Source organism: Somniosus microcephalus, chromosome 17 (assembly GCF_052327205.1).
Source record: "Somniosus microcephalus isolate GS21.2 chromosome 17, FLI_Smic_1.0, whole genome shotgun sequence".
Classification (NCBI taxonomy): Eukaryota; Metazoa; Chordata; class Chondrichthyes; order Squaliformes; family Somniosidae; genus Somniosus; species Somniosus microcephalus.
Genome location: NC_141003.1, coordinates 72279108 through 72300160, shown reverse-complemented (window position 1 = coordinate 72300160; position 21053 = coordinate 72279108). Strand labels below are relative to the sequence as shown.

At 43.3% G+C, this 21053-nt stretch overlaps 1 protein-coding gene across 1 annotated transcript in view; it reads left to right on the top strand.

Annotated features, from left to right (window-relative positions):
- The window catches only part of exoc4 (exocyst complex component 4), a 565674-nt gene that overhangs the window by 245227 nt on the left and 299394 nt on the right, over window positions 1–21053 (top strand). The window contains exon 9 of the mRNA XM_086010674.1: window positions 5015–5111. Within this exon, the coding sequence (XP_085866800.1) occupies window positions 5015–5111 (97 nt within the window). The remainder of the gene's footprint in view (window positions 1–5014; window positions 5112–21053) is intronic.

The following is a 21053-nucleotide window of genomic DNA, read 5'->3' as shown; positions in this document are numbered from 1 at the left end:
CCGTTCACAACTTTGGTGTTGTGTTTGACCCCAAAATGAGCTTCCAACCACATATCTGCTCCAACATCAAGACTGCCGACTTCCACCTCCATAACATCACCCGACTCCGACCCTGCCTTGGCTTATCTGCTGCCTCTAGACTTGGCTATTCCAATGCTGTACTGGCCGGCCTCCCATTTTCCAACCTACATAAACGTGATCATCCAAAACTCTGCTGCCCATATTTTAACTCGCACGAAGTCCTGTTCACCCATCACCCCTGTGCTTGCTGACCGGTACTGGCTCCTGGTCCGGCAACGCCTCAATTTTAAAATTCTCGCCCTTGTTTTCAATTCCTCCATGGCCTCACACCTCCCTATCTCTGCAACCTTCGCCAGCTCTGCACGCCTTCGAAATCTCTGCGTTTGGGACGTCTGGTGGTCGTGAAAGGCGCTATATAAGTGCAAGTCTTTTTTTCTTTCCTCCAATTCTGGCATCTTGCACAACCTTGATTTTAATTGTTCCACCATTGGCGGATTTCAGCTGCCTAGGCCCTAAGCTCTGGAATTCCCTCCCCAAACCTTTCCGCCTCTCTCCTCTATTAAGATGCTCCTTAAAACTTAGCTCTTTGACCAAGCTTTTGGTGATCTGTCCTGACATCACTTTCCATAACTGTGTCAAATTTTGATTGATAATGCTCCTGTGAAGCGCCTTGGGTCATTTTGCTACATTAAAGGAGCTACAAAAATGCAAGTTGTTGTTGATTTAATTCAATTCAGAGATTAAAATCTGGGTTATATCTCCAACATCGTGGGTCAGCTAGTGAAAACAAGAGAATGTGGTTTCCACCTAAGTATTTAAACAGCTGAACTTGTCTTGATAAGGTAAGCAGCAATGTGTGATAAGCAAACGTTCTCCAGAATGGCTATCACAGTGAGTTCGAACATAAGAACATAAGACATAGGAGCAGGAGTAGGTCATTTGGCCCCTCGAGCCTGTTCCGCCATTCAACAAGATCATGACTGTTCTGATCTTGGCCTCAACTCCACTTCCCTGCCCGCTCCCCATAACCCTTGACTCCCTTATCGTTCAAAAATCTGTCTATCTCCACCTTAAATATATTCAATGACCCAGCCTCCACAGCTCTCTGGGGAAGAGAATTCCAAAGATTCACAACCCTCAGAGAAGAAATTCCTCCTCATTTCCGATTTAAAAGGGTGCCCCCTTATTCTGAAATTATGTCCCCTAGTTCTAGATTCCCCCACGAGGGGAAACAACCTCTCTGCAACCAACCTGTCAAGCCCCTTCAGAATCTTATATGTTTCAATAAGATCCCCTCTCATTCTTCTAAACCCCAAAGAGTACAGGCTCAACCTTTCTTCATAAGACAATCCCTTCCTCTCCGGAATCAACCTTGTTGGCTGGATTGCCGGCCAGGTGGGTGGGTGGGGTGGGGGGAGCAAGGGGGTGGGTGATGGTGCAACAGGGGTGGGGTGAAGATGATGACCAGAGACCCATAAAAAGAAAATTCATTTGGGGGGACTCTGGCCACCCTCCTTAATCTCTCCCCTCCCTCCGTCTCAGAAGGACTTGATGTTCCAGGTAGGAGGTGGCAGAAAACAGACTGTTTGTCCTGTATGTGGCAGACTTGCATTCTTGGTCCTTGCAATGCATAACCCAAGGAGGTATTTGGCCAACAGAATCCTAGCAGGTTGTCATTGAAGCTGTGCAGCCTTTCACAAGCAAATCACTTAAAAGTGATAGTTTAGTCACCACACTTCTTCAATAAAGCACAAGCACCAAGTGGCAGTAGTATACCAACTCCAGCTGCCAACATTCACGTACTACACAATACAGGAAATAAGTGCACTGCACGTGGTTTGAGCATTGTGCAGAGTATTTATTCATCCGTTACAGTATAGTAGAAGCCCAGAATAAAATGGCAACAGATGGTATTCGAAGAGCAAAGTGTAGGAGCAGCATTGTGGGCATGGTTACTTTGTAGATGTGGTTTACCCCATGTGAAATGGTGTGGCTGTAATATTTCTTAGAAGGTGTCTAGAATTAGTATCTTGTACGAGGTTGCCACAGGTAGTTCCTCATTGCCATTTTCCTTCTCTTAGCATGCCACAGTTTTGCCATCTTGGTCATTGACCAGCATTATACTAGAAACCATGGTTTGGGGGTGTTGTTGGGAAGGTGGTGTTGTGATGTAAGACTTCCTCCAATCAGTCCATATATATGAAGTGCTGGTTCAAGATCCCAATGATATGTTTAGATAATAAATCTGGTTTTAACATAAGCTTTGTTATAATTTTGTTGTTGTTCTCTCTGTGAATGTCAGGAGCCACGGCTGCATAGTGTAGCTCCCTAGAGTTTTCAGGTCATTCCTCATTCACTTCAAATGAGGGTGTCATGGATTAAGGTATCATGAGGGCTTCTGAAGACGTAGGCATTGACCTGCATGAATCGGTGCTGCTGATCGCATATCAAGTCCACATTAAGAAAGTAAATTCCCTTCAGGGTCATGTATGGTACATTATTGTGTAATGGCAGCCTAGGTACATCGGTAACTCTTTGCATTCAGAGAAAACCAATGGTTCTGTGGAATTGTGTTGCCTGCTCAGTGGCAAATGTGATGAAGTTGTTGGCCCTTCTGAGTGATGTATCCATGACCTCGATACATCTATTGATAACAAACAAGCCAACATTGCAGACGTCCCCAAAGCAAGTCTGTAAACAGCCAAATATCTAAAAAATTAAGGGCCACATTGATTTTGCTGGCCATTGACATGGCCTCACTGCTTGTTATAGGTTGTCTGGGGGCATTCCAGATTACATGTACAGATCTGTCACTGACGATGCTAAAACTCAGCCTCTTTAAACACATCTCTTCTGCCATTGCCAGATAGTTGAGTCTGGCATGGTCAATCCATTGTGTCGTCTTCTTAGGCAGTCCCTCGGAACCGAGGATGACTTGCTTCCACATTAAGAATGAGTTTGCAGGTGACTGATGAGTCCAATGCGGGACCTACAATCTCTGTCACAGGTGGGGCAGACGGTGGCTGAAGGGGCGGGTGGGTGAGGTGCTTGGGTTGACGTGCGCTGCTTCCGCTGTTTGCGCTTGGCTTCCGCTTGCTCCCGACGAAGAGACTCGAGGTGTTCGGCGCCTTCCCGGATGCTTCTCCTCCACTTTGTGCCGTCTTGGGCCAGGGATTCCCAGGTGTCAATGGGGAAGTTGCACTTTTTCAAGGAGGCTTTGAGGGTGTCCTTGAAGCGTTTCCTCTGCCCACCTTGGGCTTTCTTGCTGTGCCGGAGCTCCGAGTAGAGCGCTTGTTTTGGGAGTCTCGTATCGGGCATGCGGACAATGTGACCAGTCCATCGGAGCTGATTGAGCGTAGTCAAAGCTTCGATACTGGGGATGTTGTCCTGAGCAAGAACACTGACGTTGGTGCGCCTATCCTGCCAATGGATTTGCAGAGGCAGCGTTGGTGGTACTTCTCCAGTGCTTTGAGGTGCCTGCTGTACATGATCCATGTCTCTGAGGCATACAGCAGGGCGGGTATCACTGCTGCTCTGTAGACCATGAATTTAGTTCCGGGTTTGAGGTCCTGGTCTTCAAACACTCTCTTCCTCAGACAACCGAAGGCTGCACTGGCACACTGAAGGCGGTGTTGGACTTCGTCGTCGACGTCTGCCCTCGTTAACAGGAGGCTCCCGAGGTATGGAAAGTTGTCCAAGGCCTTGTCGTGGATTTTGATAATCGGGGGGCAGTACTGTGTGGCGAGGGCAGGTTGGTAGAGGACCTTTGTCTTACGGATGTTTAGTGTAAGGCCCATGCTCTCGTACACTTCGGTGAAGGTGTTGACGATGGTTTGGAGTTCAACCTCCGAGTGAGCGCAGACGCAATTAGCAGAGTGGTGGGACTCAATTCTACACCTTGTGTGCCACTTGAGGTCATGCATAACCTTTTCTCGCTCTTGCTGATCTTCCTCTGATAAACAACTTGCATTTATATAGCACCTCAAACGTAGTAAAACGTCCATAGCACTTCACAGGAATGTTATCGAACAAAATTTGACACCGAGCCATGTAAGGAGATATTAGGACAGGTGAGAGCTAAGTTTCAAAGGGGGTCTTACAGGAGGAGAGAGAGATAGGAACAGCTAGAGAGGCAGAGAGGTTTAGGGAGAGAATTTAGTGCCTGGGCAGCTGAAGGCACGGCTGCCAATGGTAGATTGATTAAAATCGGGGATGCACAAGAGGCCAGAATTGGAGGAGCGCAGAGATCTTGGAGGGTTGCAGAGAAGGTTGGGGGGAGGTGAGACGATGGAGGGATTTGAAAACAAGGATGAGAATTTTAAAATCGAGGCTTTGCTGGACCTGGAGCCAGTGTAGGCCAGTGAGCACAGGGTTGATGGGTGAATTCGAATATGGGCAGCAAAGCTTTGGATGAGCTCAAGTTTATGGAGGATGGCAATTGGAAGGCCTGTCTTACTTGGGGCACTGAATGCAACCCCATCATATGAAAAAATCTACAATGTGAAAAGAAAACGGTCAGCAATTTACCTTGAAATCAAGACTCCAGCTTGATCACTCTAGCGTTATGAACAACCTCTGTTTCATTAAAGGAAGATGAGCACAACAAACCAACAATGTGCTAGTGTGGCAATGTGGAGTGCTTCTCTATTAAGTGGCTAAGCTGCAAGGATAATTTACGTTTTGTACAACTGGAGTACATTGGTGCTTGATCTAAAAATTCATCCTGCAACAAATTTTGAAATGGCGGTGTGGGAGCACTATATCGCACTCAGGACATCACTGGTTACCCAAAATCTCGCATTTGCCACTTAGCTCGAGCAATTTTTAAGCGGTCGTATAGCCACTTCACTCAAGAAATACTATCCAATTAAGGTCAATGGGTACTGTGCTGGTTATGTAACAATTTAGTTTACTGTATCCCTTTTGAAGTGAAGTCCTTTTGAAATCCAAATATTTGACTTAAGTATTTAATTCCAGTTATGTTGCTTTTCAGGTGGAGCTGATGACAATCTAATTGAAGGAGGAGGCACAAAGTTTGTCTGCAAACCTGGGGCTCGGAACATCACCGTTATCTTCCATCCATTGTTAAGGTATGGTCGAAATCAAAGAGCAAGATTTAGGCTGATAGTGATTTTGTCTGAAATTATTTTTGGGTACAAATTACTTGTAATTGATGTAATCCAGTCAATTTCTAATAGTTTTTTGCTGTTCGAGGAAATTTCTGGACTTTTCTATTTTACACTTATTCATATTTTTAATAACCCCACATCAAATCTTGAACTATAGTAATATTATGTTGACTGCAAAAGGTCAACATTTCTAATTTCATCTTGGTGATGTGCTTTTAAATTAAATTCATCGTTGCTGAAGAAAACAGGTGTGCGGTTCTTTACAAGACTTTCTAATTATAAAAATGTATTTTCTTCCAAATGGCCCATGGCTTTCACTCACCGACAACATAAAATCCCACAACTTGATAACTAACCAAAGGAGCTCATGGTTCCCTGCTCATTACTGACTCCATTCAAGATATCTCCAGGCGTTATAGCTAAGATCAGGAACTGGATGCGTGTGGAAATCTCAGATTCCTACCAATTTGTGATGCAGCAAGTGACAGCACGGACACAGCGCACTAATGTGCTGTACAAACAAGCTGTCATCGTTCTTGTGCCTTTGTTACATTAGTATCGTTTTTAAACTTAACCCTGAAAGGATTGCTGTTCGGTGTGTGTTTATGCACAACTATTATCAACTTTAACCATTCTCGCATAGGATATTGAATGCTTCACACACACAGCACTTACAGACATGTGCTTACTTGAGGGGCCGAATGGCCGACTCCTCCTATTTAATGTTCTTACACCTGCAAACTCGGACATCCATTCTCCATGCCCAATTGTCATTTAATTTTCTATCCTGTATCCCCATCCTTATGGGCTTTCTGAAGGAGACAGTTCAGTTAAGGCTAATTAATGGTGAATTAAGGCTGGCATTGTAGTGTGGAATCGCGCCAGTTGAAAACTCAAGTAAAAGTGCCAAAATTTACTTCACTTAGGACCTTTAACAGCTGGCGGAGAGAGAAAACCTTTGTGCCACCTGTTCTGTACTGAATTTGAGTCCAAGTTCCAGCAGTTAAAGGCATAATGTTCCAACACACTGCATTACCCTTTGCACCCTCAAGTGTTTTCAAATACATGTAGAAGAAACAAAACCTGAAGAAAGTAAACTTGGATGTAGTTTTTGATGCACATTTTTAATATTTTTGTTGGTTGAATTAAGGCCTTGCTTTATCTCTTGCTTTGCTCATTGCCCTATTTTAGTTGCTAAGGTGGCTGCCAGCAATGACATTACATGTCAATGGGAAAGAGACATTCTCAGTAAAGGTGTCCCTGGCTATTTAAATAAAAGCAATTTTACCAAAAGGTATGGAGAAAGGCTCATTGTAACATCAAGAGACAAGGTGGTGAATCAGTTTGCATGTGGGTAATAAATTAAATACCTTTACTGAATGTACTGTGATTGTACAGGTAGACTATCCTTTATCCGAACTTCCGAAAACCTCTAAAAACCGAAAGTTTTTTCATTCAGCGTAAGTCGTGCGCACGACGCCGACCCCCCCGCCGACCCCACCGCCGACGCCGACCCCCCCCCCCCCCGCCGACCCCCACCCCCGACAAATTTCCCAGTCTTATAAAATACCTTCTGAAATCCGAAATTTTCCGAAAACCGAAACACGGCTGGTCCCGAGGTTTTCAGATAAAGGATAGTCTACCTGTATTATGATTTTAAATTAGTACAATATAATTGTTAAAACAGAAACCAATCTTTCCCCGTTGTTTGTGTGGCATTCAATTAAAATGCAGAATACACATTTATTGTGAACATGACTTGAGAATCTAAATGTATTGATTACTCTGCTCCACAGCTTTCCATTGGAACCGAATGTTTTAAATGTAAACTTTCTTGAGAATTTTGCTGCTTTATTCATTGGTAAAATGTTGAGTCGTCCAATACATGTTTAGTTTCCAGTGCCCAAGTTTCTGATGCCATGTAATCTTGATCCTTTGTTTTGCATCAAGATATTTCAGTAGAAATAATGGAGAGGGGCTGCAAAATGGGGCACCACAGCGGGAAAAGCAGGATGCAAATTACATTATGCTCATTGATTGAGGGTGCCTTTGTGAGATGGTGTTTATGTCTAATTTATAATGCAGGCAGTATGTTATTGACAGAAGTTGTGTACTATTTGAAATACACAGTGGGGGGTTGACACGTCACTTGTGAAAAACCAGTAAACCCCAAATGGTGGCTTGAATGCTGACTAAAGCTGGGATTAAACAGCAAAAGAATTGAGAATAGCTAGTTTACTTTTCTGTAACTTTAGTATCAGGCATTCATTCTAATGTTGCATCTGTGATGGCATATGAACAACAGAATTCCTGTGTGATTTGTATTGCTCTGCACCAGTCACTTTTTACAAATGGACAGCTAGGTATTTTATACAGAGTAACAGAAGATCAAAGAGTATACCAAAACATGAAACTAGGAAAGGCTTTTTGTCGCTCCTTGCGCAGATCAAGTACAGTTAATCCTATGATAGACTGTATTCCTCATCCCTCCCATTTCATCTCCTGAGGGAAAGTGCTGCATGACTATTGCCTTGCCCTCAATGACATGCAAAACTCTAGAATATTCATATAACCTTACATTTCCACTGTTTAACCCTGGCCAGCTTCCCGCCACAAATAGTTTTATACATTAGATTATAAATATTAAAACCTTCCTCCTCGCACTAAAAAATGTTTCTTTTTACCATATTTAAAATATCCTAAAAGAATGTTCCTTAATCTTGTTTTTGTTCATTGAGACAGTTAATGGAATGAAACATACTTATACTATTTTCATCACGTTTCATATCTTATTCCTTGTATGGTTGATAACCTCCCACCAAAGACTAAATTAATGAGACATCTGTCCAAGTTAAGGTTGCCTCTGGCTGTACCTTGTTTTTTCCCTCTCCGGCTCTGAGATTAATGAATTTGTGTTGGCAATACGAAAGACCAGGTTTTACAGATTAGTTTTTCCCCTACATGTTGGTAGAGGTAGATGAAGAAGAAATGGTGTGTTCTACTGTATAATATAAGAAGAGATTGAAAAAATGGAGTTGCTGACCCATATATTCCCATCAGTTACTAATTCAAACAGCACAATTATAAATCATACCAATTAGACCTAATATATAGTTTAATTGACATGATTTATGAAAGAGATATATGTTACCTAAACATGAACATTATTAGGTCAGAGGTATTGCACCTTTTGGGTTCAGCTATCAAAATGTCTCTCTTTTTGAGATCCTTTATTCTAGCTAGGACTATCTGTGCACTTTGACACTTGCAACTTTAGCATCAACCCTGCGATGTATTAATAGTCTGAATGCAGAGATGAGGTGGGGTGAGATTCTGGAAGGATTTGAGGTCAAGATTGAGGATTTTAAATTCAGTGCATTGTGTCAGTTGAGTCAGTGTCCGTCATGGGTTCCAGGTGAGAGGCAGCTCAGGATATGGACAGCTGAATTTTCAACACTTTAGAGTTTCTGGAGGACTGAGGACAAGAGGCTGGCAGGGAGGACTTTGGAGAAATCCGGTCTATATATGACAAACATTTCGATAAAGTTATCTGAAGCACTGGGTGTGAGGTAGGGATGGAGGTGGGTTGTGTTGTGGAGCTGGAAGCAAGCAGTATTGGTGATTGATGGGATGTGAGGTATGGAACCTTGCTCTGGGTGGAGCAGGATGCCAAGGCTTTACATGGCCCGGTTCAACCTGAGCAGGTAGCCAGGGATGTGCCGGGATGAGTGGTAAGAGAGTGGAACTTTTGCCAGGGGACACGACCAATGGCTTTTGTCACCCTGATGTTCACTTGGCGAAAACTCTTGAGCATTTGCACTAAATAATTGTGGGAGCAAGGGAAGTGGTGGAGAGGTACAGCTGGATATTGTCGGCATACATATGAAGGCTGACTGTGCTGTGGTTGCATCGTGGAGGACACTGAAGGTGACTGTGCAGGACTGGGAAGAAAACCGTTGCTGGAGTCATTGGGCCAGGTAGGAGTGGAACCACATAAGCGCAGTCCCATGGAGCTGGGAAAAGAAGAGGCAATGGAAGGAGGTGGAGTGGTCAACTGAGGAGGACAACAACAATAATAATATGCATTTATATAGTGCCTTAAACGTAGAAGAACATCCTAAGGTGCGTCACAAAAATGTAATCAGTTGTGTGGGGTGACTGAAAGCTTGGTCAAAGAACTGGGTTTTAGGGAGGGTCTTCAAGGAAGCAAGACTCTGGAATCCCCTCCTCAACTTCTCCGTCTTGCTTCCTTTAAGACCCTCCTTAAACATTGAAGCCAGTATGTCGGACAAGCAATCTGACAATGCAGAGGCAGCAGTGGAGTTGAGAGGTGTGGTGGCGGAGTAGAGTGTTGTCGGCATACATGTGGAGCCTGACCCATAGCTTCGCATGATCTTGCCATGGGACAGCATGTCGATGAGCTTTGACCTGCAGACACTGTGTCATAGGTGAACACAACAACCATGTTGTGCACAGCAAGGTCCCACAAAGAATAATTAGAGAAAGGATCCGTTTATCTATTTTTGGTGGTGGTGGTTTGGGAAAGAAGTGTTGACCAAGACAGCAGGAGAACTCCTGTTTTTTGTAAAGTTCCATTAAATTTTTTATGTCCACTATGAACCGCCGCAATAGGCAGTTGATGCCTTTTGATTTATCATTGCATCCAAAGATCTATACCTCCAACAGTGGAACTCCACCTCAGTGTTGCATTGAAGTGTCAACCTACATTATGTCATCAATTTCTGCAATGGTGCTGGAACCCATAACTACCTAACTCAGGGGTGAGAATGCTGCCAAGCTGATGCATTCAGGATGTAATGGGACTGTGGTAAACATCAGAAACCACGCCCCCAAGTTCTGGACTACTCATGAGCATTGCTATTTGAGAGATATATTCACAAGTACAGTAATTGGCCCAGTCAGAATGATCAGCCTTTAAAGATAGGAAATGTTTATTTTTGTTTGTAAGCAAATGCAGCTTTAAGTGAATTCCAATAAACCACCTTGGATATAACAGGGAGGCTTAATTATTGGTGGATATGTATGGAATGTTGCCTAGGACGTGGATTGATCATGCACAAATAGACGACCCATGCAAGTAATATCCCCAGGTCAACTTAAAATGCACACACATGTTTCTCCCCTTGTTGAATGGTTTAAACGTGTTGTGCATATTCACAAATGTATTTGTGATAAATGGACACTAATGAATGTTTGTTTAGATGGTTTATATTTCTTCTTGACGTGAGATTATCCTTGACATTTGCATGGTATCTTTTTTATTCATTCTTGAACGCAATGGCATTTGAAAGCATTTAACTCTCTTCAAATCCCAACATTTCACGCAGTCAGTTTCCATGTCCTCTGCTGATCTATGGGAGGAAGCTAGCCGCCAAAATGAGGATATTTATTACAAGAGATTTTCATGAACAGATGCCATCGCTTCAGGGGCTTGTGCTGTGTGACTGCATAGTATAATTGCTGGTGAAAATGCCAGTGATCTTGATACTGTTGAACACCATTTGGCTATCAGGTATCAACACACTGGAATCCTTCGGCACAAATATCAGCCGCACGCACTTGCCGTTTATGTGCAATCACAAGGTTGAAATGTGGCACTGAAGAAAAATAGATCCGGACAATGCAAAGTGTCGGGCTGTCGGATATAAAATAATTGATTGCAAGGTGATCCAATTTGCATGTTTTGGGTGTTGTTAAATGTGACCTGAACTGACCGGGTGCGCAGAAGAAGGAAAGCCAGTGATTGGTATCTTTGTATCCATGCTTTTGTTCGCTCCAGACTCGAGTATTCCAATGTTCTCCTGGCTAGCCTCCCATCTTCCACCATCCATAAACTTGCGCTCATTCAAAACTCTGCTGCCCATGTCCTAACCCATACCATGACCCTGTGCTTTCATTCCACCAGGCCTCGATTTTAACATTCTGACCCGTGTGTTCAAATCCCTCCATGTCCTCACCCATCCTTATTTCTGGATGTAAGAGCATAAGAAATAGGAGCCGGAGTAGACCATATGGGCCCTCGAGCCTGCTCTGCCATTCAATAAGATCATGGCTGATCTTCGACCTCAACTCCACTTTCCCGCCCTATCCCATATCCCTTGATTCCCTTAGTGTCCAAAAAAGTAATTTCTTCCAGCCCTACAACCCTCCGAGAACTCTGTGTTCCTCCAACTGTGGCCCCTTGTGCATGCCCAACTTCATTCGCCCCACCATTGTTGACTGTGCCTACAGCCATCTAGGCCCTAAGCTCTCGAATCCCCTTCCAAAAGTTCTCCATCTCTCTCTCCTTTTAAAGATTCTCTTCAAAACTTAACCTCTTTGACCAAACTTTTAATCATACGTGCTCTATCTCCTCGGTGTCAATTTTTGTCTGATTATGCTCCTGTGAAGTGCCTTGGGATGTTTTACTACATTAAAGGCACGACATAAATGCAAGTTGTGCTTTTTGTTGTGTGATTTCAGTATCACTGACATTAGATGGCGCTATATCAGAACGGCAAGTCAACATCCTTGAATTTAAATACTGAGCCGACCTGAAATAAAATTCAAACATAAAATACTGCCCTGTCAATAGAAAACCTCAAGAGCAAAGCCATCAGCTGATCATAGAACAATATTGATTGTGACAAAAGTATCCTGTGTCAGAGGAGGAAAATGTGTTTTTAATATGACTGTAGATATTATACAGGATAAATGTGTTTTAGAAATAACTAATTGAGATCTTACTAAAATTCAGTATGGAATCTAAAAGTCGAGATATAATTATGACGCGATATAAAACCTGAGTAAGACCACATTTGGGGTATTGTGCGCAGATTTGGGCTCCACACTTTTTTGTCAGCTGTGGCTCAGTTGGTAGCACCCTCACCTCTGAGTCAGAAGGTTGTGAGTTGAAGTCCCACTCCAGAGACTTGAGCACAAAAATATAGACTGACACTCCAGTGCAGCGCTGAGGGTGTGCTGCACTGTTGGAGGTGCCACCTTTTGGATGAGACGTTAAACCGAGGCCCCGTCTGCTCTCTCAGGTGGATGTAAAAGATCGCACGGCACTATTTTGAAGAAGAGCAGGGGAGTTATCCCTGGTGTTCTGGCCAGTATTTATCCCTCAATCAACATAACAAAAACAGATTATCTGGTCATTAGCACATTGCTGTTTTTGGAAGCTTGCTGTGAGCAAATTTGCTGCCACATTTCCTACACTGTAACAGTGACTACACTTCAAAAGTACTTAATTGGCTGTAAAGTGCTTTGGGACGTCCGGTGGTCGTGAAAGGAGATAAAAAAAATGCAAGCTTCCTTTCTTTCTGTCTGAAGCCATGAGACTTCATGAAGTCCAGAGTCAATGTTAAGGCCTCCTGGGGCCACGCCCACTTGATTGTATACCACTCTGCTCCCACCTTCGGTCAGTCTATCCTGCTGGTGGGACCTCTGGTGGGTCTATCCTGCCGGTGGGACAAAATGTACCCAGGATTAGTGATGGTGGAGCCTTGGATGTTGGCTGAAAAATGTAACTCTTTGAAAACAACTCCATCAGATTGTTGCTTCTACAGGCTGTTGCTTCTAACGTCTGTGGGACAGCTCTCCCAGTGTGGGCATGAGTCCCCAGTGATTGGTGCAGGGTTGACTGAACTGGGATTGCCCGAGTCTTGTCCTGATCCATTAGCTGGGTCACTGCCGATAAGCCCACCTGTTATTTCTTTTATTGTCTTTTGTAACGGTTGTTTTACAACTGAGCAGCTTGCTAGGCCACTGCAGAGGATACCAACTACATATTGTGGGACTGGAGTTAACGTGTAGTCAGAGGCAGCATCTCGGGTGAGGCAAGAGAGTTATTGGGCCAGAAATTCGGGTAGGAGGCTTCCCGCGGGTGCAAGCCCCCGACCTGCACTTGGCTAGCGCGCCGGCCGTTGTGCTGTGGGCCCGCGTGGGATTCCGATCCTGGGCCTCCTCCAACTGCCGGCGCGCAGTGCTTGCGTATCCCAGGGGCGTAGTTAGTTCGAAGCGTCCCCTGGGATCACGTGGGCCATGGAGAGCCAATCGTAGCAGGGAATCTCGATTCATAGATTTGACAGGAAGACCTGTCAAATCTATGAATACAGTTTGGCCCCAAAACATAACTAAAACTTCAAATAAATTTAATAAGAAACATCATATTTTTAAAATAACTATAAATTACATAAAATAGCTATTTTAAACAATAATTTAAATTTTTGAAAAAATTAATTACAGTTTCTAACGGGGCTAAAAATAAACTTACCTTTCTTTAAAGTATTTAAAAATAATAAACCTGTGGAAAAAGGTTTTAATTTTACTTAATTCACCACTTACCTTGTTAAAAGCAGGCCTTGCGACTTCTTTTTAAAAGCGTAGCTGCTGGAGACTTACCCTCCCAGAGAAACCTGTTTTTAAAAAAAAAAAACCTGAAGCTCCAGGTGTACGCGCTGCCTCTCCGGCTCACGCGTTCGACCTGTGAACCCCTTCCTTTAAGGGAACGGAAGTTCCAGTTTCCCGCGCATGCGCAGTGCATGCAAGAAACCGGCACTTTCGTTGGGCCTAGGTGTGAGTACCCAGCGCGTACTCACCTGTGGGGACCCGAATTTCTGGCCCAATATTGCCTCACCTAAAATCTTGTGCATGCACGTGCCTGTGGGGAGTCAGTGCTGCTGTCTGCACGCAGATGTTCAGAACGGTCTTTACACTGTCGATTGATTTATAATTGGCAAAGTCTGAGCCACAGTGTTGGATTAAGGCCGGCGAAATTGGATAGCATTTTGTTGCCAGAATCCACTTCTGCTGTCCTGACGCCTCTGGCACCCTTTACCTTTCTGCACAGAACACTGTCTTTAATTAATGTTAAGAGAATCGAAGAGAAATCTGGCTAAATGCAAAACACTTCTTTCATTCATCCTTTGAGTAATGCACTTACCAGGAACCTTTCAAACATGCACTGTTATATTCAAAAAATAGGGTTGGCGGTGGGATTCCACAGGAAGGGCCTGTTGCCATGGTAGCATGCTAGCTAGGTTAGGCATGTCTGTGCATCTACACACTGCATGTAGGCCAGACTGGGTAAAGGTGGCAGGTTCCCTTCTGTCAAGAATATTTGTGAACCAGTTGGGTTTTTATGACAGTCCCAGCTTTCGTGTTCATTTTTCTGATGTTGACCCACAAATTACCAGATTTATCTAAGTAAGTTTCACATCTTGTCCTGATGGGATTTGACCTCTGGTTTGCTGGTCCAGTGCCTAACTACTGGACTACCAGACCCAATTTGGTTACTAGCAGAGTTACCGTGCACCAAACAATCTATAACAGTGTGGTAATCGCCACTTGATGGAATTACACAATAGAAACATGGTGGGCAACCCACGTGATCTCTTGTACAATGCACTCGAATTAAGGCGTAATTGTTAGTCCCACGGCACCCTCTCTCGTTCATTATTTGCATAAGGGTGCAAGTTTCAATTCGCAGGAGAATCTGTCTGCTAATTCAAACTGCCTTTTTCACAAGTTAAAAGTTGGGAGAAAGCCAATAATATTCAGTGGAAATCCTTACAATTGTTTCATGCCAGCCATTTATTGGCCAGCAGAGAGATTTTCATTCCACCAGTATGGAGCGGATTAAAAACCTGGAGAAACTGGGGTTGTTCTTAGATCAGAGACGGTTAAGAGGAGATTTGATAGAGATGTTCAAAAACATGAAGGGCTTTGATAGTGTAAATAAGGAGAAACTGTTTCCAGTGGCAGAAAGGTTGGTGAGCAGAGGACACAGATTTATGGTAATTGGCAGAAGAACCAGAGGCAAAATGAGGAAAAGAAAAATTTACGCAGCGACTTGTTATGATCTGGTGTGCACTGCCTAAAAGGGCTGTGGAAGCAGATTCAATAGTAACTTTCAAAAGAGAATTGGACAAGTACTTGATGGGGAGAAATTTGCAGGGCTGTGAGGCAACAGTGAGGGAGTGGGACTAATTGGATAGCTCTTTGAAAGAGCCGGCAAAGGCACAGTGGGCCGAATGGCCTCCTTCTGTTCTGTATCATTCAGTGATTCTTTGAAATGGCCCGATGGCCTACATTGACTCCCAGTCACCAACGCCTCACATTTAAAATTCTCATCCTTGTGTTTAAATCCCTCCATGGCCTCTTCCCCTTCTTGTAACCCCCTCCAGCTCTGCACCCACCTCCTCCAAACTCTCCATTCCTCTTGTGCATTTCCCATCCCCCTTTGTCCACCATTGGCAGCCATGCCTTCAGCCACCTCAGCCCTAAACTCTGGAATTCCCTCGTTAAACCCCTCACCCTCTCCATAATCCCTCTGCACCTTTCAGACCTTCCTTTAACACCACCCAAGTGGGTGAATGGAGTAATTTTACAGCATTGAAATGCAACTGCAACTTTTCATTTTTTCTTTACAGTTTTTTAATTCAAATTCCCCTTTTTTGAAGGCCTGCTGTACAAGAGGGTGGGAAGACCACCTGATTTCCAATGTACACCTGTGCTCCTCTAGGTTGACTTGCACATGCTTGCCACCTGGCCTTCGAGATGAGGAAGTCATTGTGTGGTAAAAATCCTCACCCTGCTGCTGTAAATAGCGTTGATGTCATAATATGCTGCGCGTCTGTAGCTGTAAATGTAATTTTTTAATATACTTTACGATAGTGGATAGTATGAAGACTCCCTTCACAACCCATTTATAGATTTAGTTATGTAAAAATTTTCTGGTGACCCCCAAAGGTAATACAGTAAAATTTGCGTAATTTTATTGCAACCTTACAACACCCACTTGCAGCTCTGACCAGTTGCATTCCATGGATGGTTCCAGCAATGCTATGAGGTGGAGGGAGTCCATCATGTTCCATTTATATATTGTTATCTGTGCATAGCTTTTTCCTAACAAATGAATTGGTTCAGGTCCCAGTGAATGCTGCCAATCATCTCTTCACTTGTCACATAACTGGGTGCCATCAGCAAATGTTACAACATGACTGGAAGTACCTTTCCTCTATCTTGTTGATGAACAGTGGACCTAGAAGAGATGCCTGCACAACTCCACTTGTCATTGCTTCCAGGGTACTCTCTGTGACTTTGAATGTATGATATTAGGAAGGCCATCAGACTGTAAAGAATAAAACATGAGCAGTTTAGTCTAAAAGGATCTTCAGCTTTAGTGCAATGCAGCTGATTGCTGAGATGCAGCCTATTATAGTCGCAACAACAGCTAACTAACATAGCAGAAATATTGATTTCACAGGAAATGCCATTCAAATGGTTGTCTGTTTTGAAGCAGCAGTTCTAAACCATTTGCTGTATGTATGCTACCTGCAGTGAAATTTCAACTAGTGTGCTGTGATTTTTAAGATCTAATAATAATATTATGCATGAACAGCATTTCAGGTTTTGTAAAATTCATAGTCTTTTTTTTTACTTAAGCATAGAGTGTAAAAGCAAGGAAGTTATGGTAAACCTTTACAAATCACAGGTTAAGCCTCAGCTCAGCATTACACTTTAGGAAGGATGTCAAGGCCTTGGAGAGGGTGCAGAAGCGATTTACTAGAATGGTACTAGGGATGAGGGGCTTCAGTTATGTAGAGAGACTGGAGAAGCTGGGAACAAACAATTTGGACTCTGGAATCGGAAGTACAATTTCAAAATTTGCGGACAACACCAAGAAAGCAAGAGAGACTTGCATTTATATAGCTCCTTTCGTGACCTCAGGATGTTCCAAAGCGCTTGACAGCCAATCAAGTACTTTTGATGTGTAGTCACTGTTACAATGTGGGAAACGCGGAAGCCAATTTGCACACAGCAAGCTCCCACAAACAGCAATGTGACAATGACCAGATAATCTGGTTTTTTAGTGATGTTGATTGAGGGATAAATATTGGCCAGGACACCAGGGATAACTCCCGTGCTCCTCTTCGCAATAGTGCCATGGGATCTTTTACGTCCTCCTGAGAGAGCCTCGGGGGCCTGGGTTTAATGTATTTTGAAAGACAGTGCCTCTGACAGTACTGGTGTCAGCACAGATTTTTGTGCTCAATGCTCTGGAGTGGGACTTGAACCCACAACCTTCTGACTCAGAGGCGAGGGTGCTACCAACTGAGATACAGCTGACACATCTTGGGAGAGTAATTAATACAGAGAAGGACTGCGACAAAATATGGCAAGACATTAATAAACTTGCAGAATCGACATGCAATTGACAAATGAACTTCAATATAGATACGTGTGAAGTGGTACATTTTGGTCGGAAGAATAAAGACATACCCCTTGGAAAATAACGTCCAAATGGGGTAGAGGAGCAGAGGGACCTGGGGATACAGATACATAAATCACTAAAAGTAGCGACGCAGGCTAATAAGGCATTTAAAAAAAGCGAACACTGCACTGGCGTTCATTTCTAGGGAGATTGAATTGAAAAGCAAAGAATTTATGTTAAACTTGCATATAAACTTGATTAGATCACACTTGGAGTACTGTATACAGTTTTGGCCTCCATGTTATAAAAGGGGCAGAGGCACTGGCGAAGGTGGAAAAAAATTTACTAGAATGATACCAAAACTGAGAGATTATATCGATCAGGAAAAATTAAACAGGCTCGGGCTCTTTAGAGAAGATGTTTCTACTTGTTGGGGGAGACCAGAACTGGAGGCCATAAATATAACATAGTCACTAATAAATGCAATAGGGAATTCAGGAGAAACTTCTTTACCCAGAGAGTAGTTAGAATGTGGAATTCGCTACCACAAGGAATAGTTGAGGCAACTAGTATAGATGCATTTAAGGGGAAGCTAGATCAACACATAAGGGAGACAGGGATAGAAGGATATGTTGATGGGATTAGATGAAGAGGGGTGGGAGGAGGCTCGTGTGGAGCATCAGCACCAGCATGGACTTGTTGGGCCGGATGGCCTGTTCCTGTGCTGTGGGTATAACTACTATGTTCTTCTTAGAGCAGAGTTGGTGAAGAGGAGATTTAATAGAGCTGTTCAAAATTATGACTTGTTTTGATAGAGTACATACGGAGATATTGTTTCCACTGGCAGGAGTGTTGGTAATCAGAAGACACAGATTTAATTGGTAAAAGAACCAGAGGGGAGATAAGGAGAAATATTTTTATGCAGCGAGTTGTTATGATCTGGAATGCACTGCCTGAAAAGGTGATGGAAACAGATTCTGCAGTAACTTTCAGAAGGGAATTGGATATATACATGAAGAAGAAAAATTTGCAGGGCTCTGGGGAAAGAGCACAGGAGTGGGTCTAATTGGATTGATCTTTCAAAGAGCAGGCACAGGCACCTTAGGACGAATGGACTCCTCCTGTGCTGTATGATTCTAAATCAAGAACATAAAAGATTTTTGGCCAAACAAAACATGTCCCTCTTATCCTATTCTCCCAACCCAAAATACAACTGCAATTTAAACATGCCTAAAGATTGCATATCTGCTACCCTACTTGATAGATTATTCTTGGCATTTATTATTCTTTGCATTGTGATTTTTTTTTCTCCTTTAGATGTGCTTTTCACTAGTTTATTCTCTTAAGCGCTCTCATCCTGCTAATTGGTCTCATTTTGAAGTAATAGTTTAGATTTACTTTGTCTAAGCTATTTAATATTTTTTCTGCTTCAAGGTTCTCTTTGAACAATTTTTTTTCTCGCTGCTTTAGACATTAGGCTTAGTGCAAAAGTATCGGGAACTAAGTAGTAAATGCACATTGAGAAGTGCCAACCGCCTCCCTACTCTCAGCCCTAACAAAGTACAGGAAACTTTGTGATATCCGGCACCGACGGGACCGAGCTGTTGCCGTCCCATCAAAACTGCCGGACAAACCAGCGCTAAAACATACGGAGCTTTTGAGCTCCGTATCTAGCAACAAACCCTGTTGCTTAGCAACAGCTTCTAAACAGTCGGCCGTAGCTTGCAAGCATCTCTGTAACTAAGCAACAGCTTCAGTTAGACCTTGCAGAGCCTGACTGGTGAAAAAAAAGCAACGAAAAGAAAAAAAAACTTACTGAACTGACTCCTGAACTTTGCCGGTGGATCGAGCATTCCGGACAGTTAACCTGCGGATAAACCAAAGTTTCCCGTATGTGCTCTCCATTCACTTCTTGACTCATCTGTGCCCTAGCAAAGGTTTTTTTCCCCCAGAGACTGAGAGTGAGCAAGAGCCCTAGACCTGAAGAAGTCGCGGGTTGAAGTCTGGGAGGAAGCAGGAAGGCCAGATCCTTGGACTGTTAATCACCCCAGTCCTCACTGACCTACCATTGCTCCCAGTCCAGCAAGGCCTCGATTTTAACACTCTCAACTTTGTTTTCAAATGCCTCCATGTCCTCGCCCCTGCCTATCTCTGTAACTTCCTCCAGCCCAACAACACTCTGTGATCCCTGTGCTCCACCATTGGCGGCTGTGCCTTCAGCTGCCTAGGCCCTAAGCTCTGGAATTCCCTCCCTAAACCTTTCTACCTCTCTAACACTCTCTCCTCCTTTTAAGACGCTCCTTAAAACCTACCTCTTTGACCAAGCATTTGGTCACCTGTCCTAGTATCTCTTTGTGGCTCAGTGTCAAATTTTGTTTGATAACACCCCTGTGAAGTATCTTGGGACATTTTACTACATTAAAAGTGCTGTATAAATGCAAGTTGTTAAGTGAGAATTGAACTTGATCTTTGGTAAGCATGCTACAAATACATTAATTGTCACATGGTTAGCACAGATCAATCTGCAGGACAATGACAAATGATCTTTCTAATTATTTAGACGCAGTTATAACCGAGGAATGATTCAAATCAATTGTATATGGTAGTTCAGCTCCCTCATGCTCAGTGGCTATTCCAAGCCACTGCTCCCAATTATGTTATCAGCACTCAAGGTTTAAACAAATTTGGAAATCATAAATCTTTGCACTATCAGAATAACAGTGATACAGTTATTGTGCAGATCTATTAGAATGCTGGGCTGCAGTCATGTGGTTCCTTTATGAACACCAAATGAACAGTGATAATTATATGGTAGTCACACAAATAACTTAAACATGCACTGTAAAATCCGCTGCCTGATAAAATGGAAACTGATTGTAAAATGCATTTTATCTTCAGATGTTTTATATGTCAGTGTAATTTCTTTTTAAAGTCTTGTGAATGCCTTCAAATTGAATATTGACTTTAAGTATCCTGCTTAGAAACAATGAAATATTACATAAATTTGATTTGTTCAGTTAAACTCCGATCGATACTCACACTTAGTGACAAAACAGCCAAAGTATAAAGAGATGACATCAAAGCTTGGTGAGCATGGAATGTACCATATACATTGAGATTGTTGTCTCAAGATGGCTCCTGGACAGGCAGCTCGCTGGGGAGCTCCTTATTGTGCCCCTCTATCCTTGGCCATCCGCTGCCATCCTTTGCCCTTTCTCCCCCAATCTCCTCTCTTCCACTGTTTAAGTTCCCCTGGCTCCAATAATGGATGCATTTTAGCCCTCACAACAAGTGAACTGGTGGTTTAAACTGCCCATACTCCAACCCTGCCTGCTCTTTGTTTTCCTCAGTGAGCACTGGATCTTTTCTCAACTTTGGCTTCCAAATTCCTGGAGCTGCTGTGTCTCTGATCTGCTGCTCAATTGCTTAAATTTTAAAGTTATTTTGTCTAGTTTACATGCTCATGCTCCACCGTTGCTGAACCTGTGACTGTCCTACTGGTCCGACTGATTTTTCAGTTACAGTCTGGTTCCTGACCAGAGATTCACGCTCCTGGGCCAAAGGACATTTCTCCGTCGCTTCTGGATCACACGGTGACCTCCAACTTTGCCACTGTTTTTCTGCCCCGCAACTGATTCTGCACATCTCCTGGATCTTCATTCTTAAGGAAATACCTCCAGCCG